Source organism: Mus musculus, chromosome 1, assembly GCF_000001635.26.
Source record: "Mus musculus strain C57BL/6J chromosome 1, GRCm38.p6 C57BL/6J".
Lineage (NCBI taxonomy): Eukaryota > Metazoa > Chordata > Mammalia > Rodentia > Muridae > Mus > Mus musculus.
In genome coordinates this window covers 45436262-45448728 of record NC_000067.6, presented here as the reverse complement: position 1 = coordinate 45448728, position 12467 = coordinate 45436262, and the positions used below count along the sequence as shown (strand labels likewise).

The 12467-nt window shown below is 36.8% G+C and overlaps 1 protein-coding gene across 1 annotated transcript in view; it reads left to right on the top strand.

Annotated features, from left to right (window-relative positions):
• The window catches only part of Col5a2 (collagen, type V, alpha 2), a 128952-nt gene that overhangs the window by 54554 nt on the left and 61931 nt on the right, over positions 1-12467 (top strand). Inside the window, exons 2-5 of the mRNA NM_007737.2 lie at positions 5861-6082; positions 9846-9859; positions 11233-11265; positions 12318-12350. Coding sequence (NP_031763.2) covers positions 5861-6082; positions 9846-9859; positions 11233-11265; positions 12318-12350 — 302 coding nt within the window. The remainder of the gene's footprint in view (positions 1-5860; positions 6083-9845; positions 9860-11232; positions 11266-12317; positions 12351-12467) is intronic.

Below are 12467 nucleotides of genomic sequence, written 5' to 3'. Positions count from 1 at the left end.
GGGACCTCAATAAATTATAAGTAGAAACAAGTGCAAGTAGTACAAAATGACAGATTTGTAGGCTGTTGAGTGTGTGTGTCTGTGTCTCTTTGTGTTTTATAGGACTTAAATTTGGATTCTAGATGCTGAGTTGATTAGCAGAGTCTTGAGGGCACTACTGGATTTCTCAATATGTCATTTGAAAATCCATACATTTTTTGCATTGACACAATAATAAGGTGATGACATTATTTTTGTAACTCTATTCAACAAACTGATCACCATTTTGTTTCCTCTTTTGCTTTTCATTTAAGTAAATGCAATGTCCAAACAGAAGGGACAATAGCCACACCATGTACAGCTGCCATATCAGAACACAGAAGAAATAATGCAAGGTGCTGTTTTGTAGCCTTCCTCACTTGGCATACATCTTTCATTCACACATGAACAGTGAGCCTTCACTGAGCCTTCTGTGATGGCAACAAATTCTTGTATGGGCGAGGAGAAGGCATGTTCAGTCGTGAATGTGGATTTTTCACCTCCTGGCCATTTAAAAGCATTCCAAGTACATGTCCATATTATCTAAATTTAATTATAAATTCTCAGGAGAAAAATACCAATAATGAATCTGGGTGTAAAATCTAAAACCAGCTTTTAGTGTTGACATTTAAAGAAAAAGCAGTGTAGTGACCTACTTCTCTGCTCCTTGAGCGTAGTTCACATAGTCTTAAATTGCTCTTGTTTGTGTTAACATGGGACTGAAAGGGTGAGTCTTTTTTTCCAACACTCCCACTCCTTTTTTCTTAAGGCCCAAGAACAAGTTTATTTGGCATCCAGAAAAAACACTACAGATTAATTGAAAATTCCAGCAATCATTAGGAGATGATGTAGAACAAGACATGCCTTTTAAGTTAAGAATACTTTATTAACGAAGACAAAACTATTCCAAACAACACAGATGGAATAGTGAGCTGATTTGGAAAGCCTTTTGGGAGCCTCTGTTGAAGTAGCTTCTGAAGTAGGATTAAGCCATTTGTTGAAAATTTACACATCACCTTGTATATATTCTTGACTTCCAAATTTTTTAATTTTATTTAATTTATATTGCATATATTATACACATCTAATAATATACTGTATCAAAGATTACCTCATTATAACATATAAGTTTAAATTGGTAGTTGATAGCATGTAAGTTTTTTAAAAATATAAATTATATAGCATAATGTACTCTATATTAGTGTATTTAATAACTTATATATTTTATTGTTTCAGTAAATATAACTTCAAATATTGTATATTAGCACTATATATTACAATCCATAGATATAAACATATGATGTTACATAGTGATATATTTTTAAAAAACCAAACATTTATGTGTTCATTATTTGATCAATCAGCACATATTTGCTAACACCCATCCCCACTAATATGTTTGAACATTATTTACTCCCGACCTTGATCACTCAAATTGTGAGAGAAATAGTTATTTGTCTTTACAGAGAATTTCATTTTTAAGCAATGGGTTTAAAACCAGTAAATTGATAAATACTGTTTCTTTAACCATAAAATTTAATGAACAAAATATTTTATTTTAAAATTACATTTATTCGTTAACTATCTGTGCCTGTCCACGTTTGTATGGAGGAGATTGGCAGATAGAACTTAAATATGGGAGTCAGAAGACAACTTTGGGGTCTGCTCTCTTTCTTCTCTGTGCATTCCCTGGGGTTAAACACAGATCATCTGGCTTGGCTAAGGGTGACTTTACCTACTGAGACACCTTGCTGGCCCAGCAGTTATTTTTAATTTATGTAGTTAATGCAATTCTTCAATTGATTATGAATACAAGTCCATGTTTATAGAGATTGTATTTTAGAGATGTTTATTTGGAAGTGGAATGCTGTCTTAGGGTCTCTATTCCTGCACAAACATCATGACCAAGAAGCAAGTTGGGGAGGAAAGGGTTTATTCAGCTTACACTTCCATGCTGCTGTTCATCACCAAAGGAAGTCAGGTCTGGAACTCAAGCAGGTCTGGAAGCAGGAGCTGATGCAGAGGCCAGGAGGGATGTTACTTACTGGCTTGCTTCCCCTGGCTTGCTCAGCCTGCTCTCTTATAGAACCCAAGATTACCAGTCCAGAGATGGTCTCACCCACAAGGGGCCTTTCCCCCTTGATCATTAATTGAGAAAATGCCTTACAGCTAGATCTCATGGAGGCATTTCCTCAACTGAAGCTCCTTTCTCTGTGGTAACTCCAGCTGTGTCAAGTTGACACAAAACTAGCCAGTACAATTGACCCCTTGTCAACTTGACACATAAACACATCACTAGTAAGCCTCAACCCTTACATTCTTATTCATCCCCAAGTTCTAAATAACTTTAAACATCCCACTGTCTTTACATATTCTTAAAATTTCAATCTCTTTAAAATATCCATCTCTTTTAAAATCCAAAGTCTTTTTACAATTAAAAGTCTCTTAACTGTGGACTCCACTAAAATAGTTTCTTCCTTCAAGAGGGAAAATATCAGGGCACAGTCACAATCAAAAGCAAAAATCAATGTCCAACCTTCCAATGTCTGGGATCCAACTCACAATCTTCTAGGCTCCTCCAAGGGCTTGGGTCACTTCTCCAGCCATGCCCTTTGTTACACATGCATCGTCCTCTAGGCTCCAGATGCCTGTATTCCACTGCTGCTGCTGCTCTTAGTGGTTATCTCATGGTACTGGCATCTCCAAAACACTGCATGACCCCTTCAGTCCTGGGCCTTCAATTGCAACTGTGGCTGCACCTTCACCAATGGCCTTCCATGGCCTCTCACAGTGCCGAGCCTCAGCTGCTCTGCGTGACCCCTTCATGCCTTCAAAACCAGTACCACCTGGGTGACCCTTACATATTATCAAGTCCCGCTGCAGCAGGAGTACAACCTTGGCTATCTCTGGAACACAGCCTCTTTGTGCTTTCAGAAAGCACTTCCCAGAAGATGTCACCTCAATGATGCTGGTCTCTTCTTAATCACCGCTAATTTCTTAGCTCCAGCTAACCAGCATCAATAGTCCCAGTAATGCCAAGTTTTTGCTTTAGTAGTTCTGGTATCTTGTTAATCACAGCTGATTCTTCAGCCCCAGCTAACCAGAACCGCAGAATCTTCACAATCAAAACAGCAATGGGGAAAAGCCTCGAAGATATGGGTACTGGGGAAAAATTCCTGAATAGAACAGCAATGGCTTGTGCTGTAAGATCAAGAATCGATAAATGGGACCTCATAAAATTGCAAAGCTTCTGCAAAGCAAAAGACACTGTCAGTAAGACAAAAAGGCCACCAACAGATTGGGAAAGGATCTTTACCTATCCCAAATCGGATAGGGGACTAATATCCAATATATATAAAGAACTCAAGAAGGTGGACTCCAGAAAATCAAATAACCCCATTAAAAATGGGGCTCAGAGCTGAACAAAGAATTCTCACCTGAGGAATACCGAATGGCAGAGAAGCACCTGAAAAAATGTTCAACATCCTTAATCATTAGGGAAATGCAAATCAAAACAACACTGAGATTCCACTTCAATCTAGTCAGAATGGCTAAGACCAAAAACTCAGGTGACAGCAGATGCTGGCGAGGATGTGGAGAAAGGGGAACACTCCTCCATTGTTGGTGGGATTGCAAGCTTGTACAACCACTCTGGAAATCAGTCTGGAGGTTCCTCAGAAAATTGGACATAGTACTACCGGAGGATCCCGCAATACCTCTCCTGGGCATATATCCAGAAGATGTCCCAACCGGTAAGAAGAACACATGCTCCACTATGTTCATAGCAGCCTTGTTTATAATAGCCAGAAGCTGGAAAGAACCCAGATGCCCCTCAACAGAGGAATGGATACAGAAAATGTGGTACATTTACACAATGGAATACTACTCAGCTATTAAAAAAATGAATTTATGAAATTCCTAGGCAAATGGATGGACCTGGAGGGTATCATTCTGAGTGAAGTAACCCAATCACAAAGGAACTCGCACAATATGTACTCACTGATAAGTGGATATTAGCCCAGAAACTTAGGATACCCAAGATATAAGATACAACTTGCCAAACGCATGAAATTCAAGAAGAATGAAGACCAAAGTGTGGACACTTTACCCTTTCTTAGAAATGGGAACAAAACACCCATGGAAGGAGTTACAGAGACAAAATTTGGAGCTGTGACGAAAGAATGGACCATCTAGTGATTGCCATATGCAGGGATCCATCCCATAATCAGTTTCCAAATGCTGACACCATTGCATACACTAGCAAGATTTTGCTGAAAGGACCCAGATATAGCTCTCTCTTGTGAGACTATGCCGGGGCCTAGCAAACACAGAAGTGGATGATCAGAGTCAGCTATTGGATGGGTCACACGGCCCCCAGTGGAGGAGCTAGAGAAATTACCCAAGGAGCTAAAGGGAACTGCAACCCTATAGGTGGAACAACAATATGAACTAACCAGTACCCGGGAGCTCTTGTCTCTAGCTGCATATGTATCAAAAGATGGCCTAGTCGGCCATCACTGCAAAGAGAGGCCCATTGGACTTGCAAACTTTATATGCCCCAGTACAGGGGAACGCCAGGGTCAAAAAGGGGGAGTGGGTGGGTAGGAGATTGGGGGGGTGGGTATGGGGGACCTTTGGGATAGCATTGAAAATGTAAACGAGGAAAATACCTAATAATAAAAAAAAAGAAAAAAAAGCAGCAATGGCCCTGAAAAGAGTCTTTAATTTTCCCTCTGAAATTTCACAAACCAGACCTCCATCTTCTGCACTGTTCTCAACATTATCTTCCAAGCTCCTACACAACATCTGACAGAGCTCTTAACAATGAATGGATCTTCAAGCCCAAAGTTCCAAAGTCCTTCCACAGTCCTCCCCAAAACATGGTCAGGTTGTCACAGGAATACTTCACTCTGCTGGTACCAATTTGTCTTAGTCAGGGTCTCTTTTACAGTTTAACAGAAACTATATAGATATGGTATCCTATATATTTGTTTGGTATGGGTAATGGAAACCTAATCCAAGAGACAGAAAATGGTTATTTCATTTTCACTTAATGTTTAAAACAATTCTCTGACACCCATATTGTATTCTTTCGAAACTTCTCCAAGTATATGAGTCTGCTTGAATTCTTTGCATGGGATTTACTTGTATAAATTCTCTAGTAAGTTTAGTCATGTAGGGTTTACATGCACTGGGTTTACATATTCCATTTGGAAATGCTTAGTTGCTCTTTATCAGATCTTATTATGTTCAATCACTCATAACTTCGAGAATAAAACCTTGTGAGAAGCATTCTTTCACTAAAAAGCATACTTTTTTCTTTTCTTTTTGCTTCTTCCTATAATAGGGCAATGCGCATTTTATTCATTAATCCATGAGGAACTATTCACTATTTTATGTACATGCTAAATGTAGTAAGTTCATCTGTTTTTCATCTCTCTTAAGGAGATTAGTCATTTCTCATCTCCTCCCCTCCGCTTTTATTCCTTCTCTTCTTCCCTGACTCCTTCTGTGTGTGTTTGTTAAAGACAAAGGCTGATGTTGGGTATTTACCACAATTGCTTTCTACCTGTATTCTGGGATATGATCTCTCACTAAACCATCCACCTGACTGGTCTTGGCTACAAGTATATGTGATTACACTTGTTTAGCCATTTACAAGGTGACAAGGCTTCATTCTCAGCTTGCCATACTTGTCCAATAGGACCTTTGCCAGCTGAGCCAGATCCTAGCCCTGGGAGTTACTTCTAAGAACTCTTTTAAACCAAAAAGATTCTTTATCTTAAACATTTCCCAAATTATACAATTTCAGATTATCAACCTCTTTTTGTTTTTATTTCAGATGAATATGATGAAGAAATAGCCTGTACTCAACATGGACAGATGTATTTAAATAGAGACATTTGGAAACCTTCTCCATGTCAGATCTGTGTCTGTGACAATGGTGCCATTCTTTGTGACAAGATAGAGTGCCCAGAGGTGCTCAACTGTGCCAATCCTATAACACCCACTGGGGAGTGCTGTCCGGTGTGCCCACAAACTGGAGGTGGAGATACTAGTTTTGGTAAGAATTCTCAAAGCTGTTTCAGAGGAGAACTAACAACTTACCTTTATTTTCCAGTGATTATTGCTTTTAGAGTTTAACAACTCAAGTGAATAATCATAGCAACTAACTCAGTGACTTCAGAGAGTAATGATTTTGAAATCACTGTGAAAAGTGTATATATTCATAATTTTAAAGTGTTCCGAGCTTCCTGGAGTAAGTAAGGAACCTTTTTTTCTCTACTTAGGCCATTAACACAGAAATAGACAGTAATTTTTTGTCGTAATTGTCAGAAGACCTTACTTTGAACGGTCATATCTAATTAGAGAACAATTTGTGCCTTATGGATGGCTGCTGTTATTGGGTTATGAAAGGGGCCTCCATGATAATTAGTTGACTTTCTATTATATTTCTTAATGTTAAGGAAACACAGAAAATATATTTATTGTCTCCTTTACAAGGTTCACTCTAGAGAATGCAGTAATTATTCTTAATATAATTTACTGTTCTAGCAACTTCTCTTACATTGTCTCAACAATCTAGGGTATGAGTAATGTGCACCACACAATAGAAGGAAATGGAATCAATTTCTTGGAGAAAAGAATTGCACCAGCTACTGGGTTTAAAAATATTTTTGCAAGAAAAATATCTGTGTTTAATTGATATTATATTTCAGACTATGCAACAAAGATACAGGCATATATTATCATTCATATATTTTAATGAGTTAGGTAAGACCAACATTAAGCATTTAGGTTGTTTGCTTCAGTACTTATACTAATAATTGTCAAGACATTATCAAAGCTTTATTTTTTCAAATTCCATTGAAAATAGCAATACATATAATAAAAATGTTCAACAGTATACACACAGAAATATTAGACACCAACTTGTATCTTTTCATTTTGGTATTATTTAGCAGAAGCTGCATCTAAAATAATGACTTTATCATTAATGTGTGATAAAGTTAGGTCATAATATGATAAAAATAACACACAAAGGCCATGGAAGCAATAATTTCATAGAATTCCAGGAATAAGTACAATTAATCTTGTGGGGATAAACAAATAGTCCGTGAGAATAGTCAGCAAGTGTTAGAAAGCAAATTATCCAACTTCCTGCAAGTTGTCAGTGTATGGAAGCACAACTCCTTCAAGGGGAGTAGTGACAATGGGCAGAAATAGATTTATAAAAGAAATCAACAGAGAAGAGTGCTTGAGATGCATTAAGTTTATGAGACAAAGTACACACTAGCACCTGTGTGGCCACAGATTAGGTAAAATTGCTGGGGCTCAATAGAGTGGCACATGTATTTAATCCCAAGACAAGTGAGGTAAGAGGATAACAAATTCAAAGTCAGCCTGAACTACATTCTGAGCTGAAGGCTAACAGGAGCTAAATACCAGATATCAAAACTAAATAAAACTCATAACAAACTGAACTAATAGAATATTTAACCAGTTATACAACTTTTTTCTTTTCTTTTCTTTTCTTTTCTTTTCTTTTCTTTTCTTTTCTTTTCTTTTCTTTTCTTTCCTTTCCTTTCCTTTCCTTTCCTTTCCTTTCCTTTCCTTTCCTTCCCTTTCATTTCCTTTCCTTTTCCCCCCTCTCTCTCCCTCTCTCTCTTTCTTTCTTTCTTTCTTTCTTTCTTTCTTTCTTACTTTCCTTCTCTTTCTCTTTTTGAGACAAGTTTTCATGTATACCAAGCTGGTCTTTAACAAATTTAGCCAAGAATAGCCTTGAATTTTCTAAGTGCTGGGCGCTTTCTACATACATAAGTTTTACTAAGTACTAAGCTGTGCCTTCAGCTCAAAACCTAGTAAAGTCACAGGTGTGTCTAAGAAAAAAGGCTTTTCAGCAGGAACGACATGCAATGAATAGGAAGAAAAGCAAGTCTGTGTAAGATGAACTAGGAAGTTGAACAATGAGGCGATAGTACAGAAGAGATGTAGATGGCATCCATGGGAAGAGAAAAATAATAAATTAAAATCAAGAAGAATTAAACACATTAAAAAACACAGTACACGCAGAAGATATATGTATCCTTGAAGAGTTCCCAAAGAAGACACTAATGTAATGGAGCAGAACAAATCATTCAAGAAAGAAACCATCTTAGCACTGACAATACTTGGGCAAACAATTTTGTTAGATGGGCAAGTTGAGCAGATATTTGGAAATTATAATTTAGGCTCCTGTGCATTTTTTTATGACTGGTAATAGATAGTAGGTAGCCACTTGAGATAAGTATTTGTTTAAGGCAATAAACATTGTAAGTTCCAAAACCAAACAAACAAGTAAACCAACAGCAGCAGCAGCAGCAGCAGCAAAAAACCCCACTATCACTACCAACTACCACCAAAAAAACCAACATAAAACAAACAAACAAACAAAACCCCCAACTAACCAAAAAGAAAAAAAAAAGGGTAAAATTCTCTGTTTACAAAAAGCAAAACTGTGTATTTATAAACCTAAGGAAATTAAGTGAAGCATTGCTATAAAGCATTGTAGTATAAAATTAACTTGCAGACTTGCATAGGTTTGCTGTGTAAAAAAATTTTCCCACCTGTGGGATGCTTTTCCTCCTGCTGGGTTGCCTCATCCAGCCTGAATATGAGAGGATGTGCCTAGTTTTATTGCAACTTGATATGTCATGTTTGGTTGATATTCCTGGAAGGCATGTCTTTTTCAGAAGGGAAACTGAGGAGAAGTGGGTCTAAGGGAGAGGGGAGCTGGGAAGAGACTGGGAGGAGAGAAAGGAGGGGAAACCACGGTCTGGGTGTAATATATGTGAGAAGAGTAAATTTTTAAAAAATAAAAATATAAATAATGAGAATAAGATATACAAGAAATATGTGATAAAATTATAATAGAGAAGCAAAAGTTTAAAAATGTCAATGTCCTATTATATTCTTGTGATGTCTACTGCAGCGTTGGGAGCAAAACATTTTTCATTTGAGGTAAATTACTCAGCACATTAAAAATATTACGAACAACATGGAGCAATCGTTGAATTATAATTCATGATAAAACGCCTAGTGCCATATTTTTGCCAGTACTAGAATCTCTGTGAATGTTGTGAAGAAATTATGACTATGTGAGACTATTCCACTATATGAATGATTTCTTTTGTTGGACTTGATTCAGACAGTTTTTGAGCTCTGCCATACTGGGGAGGTGTTGCAGGTAATAATAAAAAAGTCAACCCGCCATCTCTCCTGCCCCGCTGGTCTGTATTCCTGCTCTAGTACCGGTACTGGCGGGCCACAACACTATGTCCCAGCGGGTCCGCTCAGTGCTGAGCTACTCTCTCCCACCTAGCCGAGTTCATCTCACTTCCATGCAGTGCCCCACACACCTCACGATCAGCGATTTCAAAACCTACTACCGGGTAGAATTAAGACTCTTGAGCTTATAGTTAACCAATCAGATTTATCTATTAATAATATCACATTTTACCAGATGCCAATACAATAATTTTAGAGCCAATTGATGATGATAAAACTTTAACCCAATTATTCTAACCTTTAGATAACACCACGTCAGCCTCCATTCTGGTTCTCTCCCTCCTTCCCTTCTGGGACCTCTCTGTCTCCTCAACTCCCAGCTCCTCCTCCCTTTTCCTGTCCAATTACAGGCCTGCCACTGCCCTAATGTGATTGGACAGAGAAAATCCTGCAACAGGGAGGTAACATGTTTGTGAGGAAATATACTATTGAAAGTGTATATGCAGGATGTTTTTCATAGTTGTTTCTCAATATTAATGACATTTTCTTTCTTTTTGTAGGTAGAGGAAGAAAGGTGAGTTTTACTTAGCATGATTCCTTTTTCATAGGCAAAATTCTTTCTTAGAATATCTACATGGAACTGTGCTCTGAACTCTATGGAAACATAGCTTAAATATCAATCATAGATGCCACCCACTCATTGGTATTTAAGGATGTCACTGTAGTTCTTTTTTTCTTTTTCTTGAATGTGACAGGTTAGGAATACAACAGTGTGGCTTTGATTAGAAAAACAAGAGTGCATAAAAATGATGGGACCTGTCAGGAAGTTAACTCTGGCTATATCTAGAGTGTTGAGTGAGATAAGGTCTTCTGAGCATTTCCTTTGCTTCCAAAATTCTCTGTTGCTCACAGATTTGGCTTCATAGTTAGGTGAAGTAATAATATATGTGAGAAAAGAAATTAAGTAAATTCAAATGCATTCCTCCCGCAATCCTTGCTCTTAGAATATATGTGTTGAAGTCATACTTCATTTCCCCAGTTGCTTAATGGAATATAACATTTTATAATGTGTTAATTGATATTAATGAATTAATAATGATGGGTTCAAGAAGATAATCAAGGAAGCAAGATAGGCAGACACAATGATGGCATTAAGGAGATCAAAAATCACAGAAAGACAAATACTGAGACAGGTTAACACTAAATAGTATATGGGGAAATACACCTCAGAGCACACAATCACAAAACCAGTATATATACTTCAAGAGTCCGTAGTTCTACTATTCAAACGAAAAGCCACTGCCGTCTGCTTTGCTTGCTGTGCCTGCACTGAGGGATGTAGACTGGCCTGGCAGTATCTTACAATGCAGTTCACATTTTCCAACTCTCCCCTCAGAGGTTGAGGAAGTACACAAGTAGAACAACTGCACCTGTTGTTCAGATGAGGCAAGCATGTTTACCTTCATTTACTCTTGGCATTTGCTATGAATTCCATGAAAGGGAAACAGGTGGCAAGAGTGGTATACAATATTCCTGAAAACCCTGTCACCTAGGATGTGTGTGAAACTCAAGTACTCTCCTCTGGGTTTCTTTTTGTGATTTGAATCTTTAGGGAGATGTTTCAGCTATGTTCTGTCTTTATATCTTCCCCTGACTTTTTTGAATTGTAATCAATTCGTTGCTATTGATGTAATGAAAATTGAAGCAAAACAAATCTTTGCTCATTTAATATGCTAGATTTGTTTTTATGTCCTTTAGATGAGTAGAAATTTTATCCACAAATAATGTCTGGCAGAATGCCTTGATGATTGAAGATTAACTTTTTGTTTCCAAGGTTAACATTTCTTAGAAATGTCAAGTGATTTCCATAGGCTAATGTGCCATGTTATTTCTCTAAATACTTTATATTTTCTAATTGGCATCTTTTCTTTTAAACAATCTTCCTAGGGACAAAAAGGAGAACCAGGATTAGTGCCTGTTGTAAGTATTGTATATTTGTATGTTACATTATATATATATGTATATATATATTTATATTACAAACATGACTATAAGAGTTGTATATTATTGCTTTCTCTCAAAAAGAAAGTAATTTTATAATGAAAAAATTTAATATAACACGAATAAGATAAAATACAATATTATTTGATACAATATTCTACATTAAATTTTATAGTCATATGACTGACAGTACAAAATCATGATTTTAAAATATTTAATGTATCATATGTATAGATATACTGTCAGTTCATATTAGTGTTCTTGGTTTAATGTTCCACAATTTTAGAAGTGTGCTATACCCAATCCTCATTGAAATTTCCCACTAATACAAAATCCTTAGGCTGTATTTATCCTTGTACTTAAGCAGAAGGTTCACCATGGTATTATGGAATGGCTATCATTTCAACTCACAGATCTTATGGCAGTTTTCATCAAAAGTGCAGGAAAAGAGTACACAGTTAATTGTTTGGTATTATACACATTTTTACTTTACCTTTAAATTCCATTTTTTTTCACAATTTTCTTGAAAAGTAAATACTTCCTATAGTTCCCCCTTTCATGTTTGATATATCTTAGATTCCAAATATTTGACATTTATTAAGCCATATAATTCTATGAGGTTATTTCATACACACCATTTGCATTTGAGTCTTCATATAAATTGTCACTTGAAGAAGATTAGTACACAGAGAATATGCAATCAGTTCAAAGTCACACAGTTGTCCTGAAGGTGAAACTTTAGGCTTAGTGCCCTTGTCTTCATTGTGGGTGTATCAGTCTCCATTGCAAATACTACATTCCTATGTTAGAGCTCAAACTAGGTGACACTTTAACTCCTAAGGCAGGGGGAGTACAACTGGTTAAGAACATCTACATTCTTAAAGACTTAGCTGTGCTTATTATTAATTATTATTATTATTATTATTATTATTATTATTATTATTATTATTATTATTATTATTCAGACTACTGAGTTTTCTAAATCTTTGTGTAAAACTTTGCATTTACAAATGTCCTTCTTCCGTGTTTAGGTAACAGGTATACGCGGTCGTCCAGGACCTGCAGTAAGTATTTTTCTCCAGTATTTCTTGTGAATCTTTGAGCAGAATTTCTTGAGCATCTTTGTTGACAAGGTATACATGTGGAAACAGCAGGCCACAGAAAAGTGCTTGGCCTCCCAA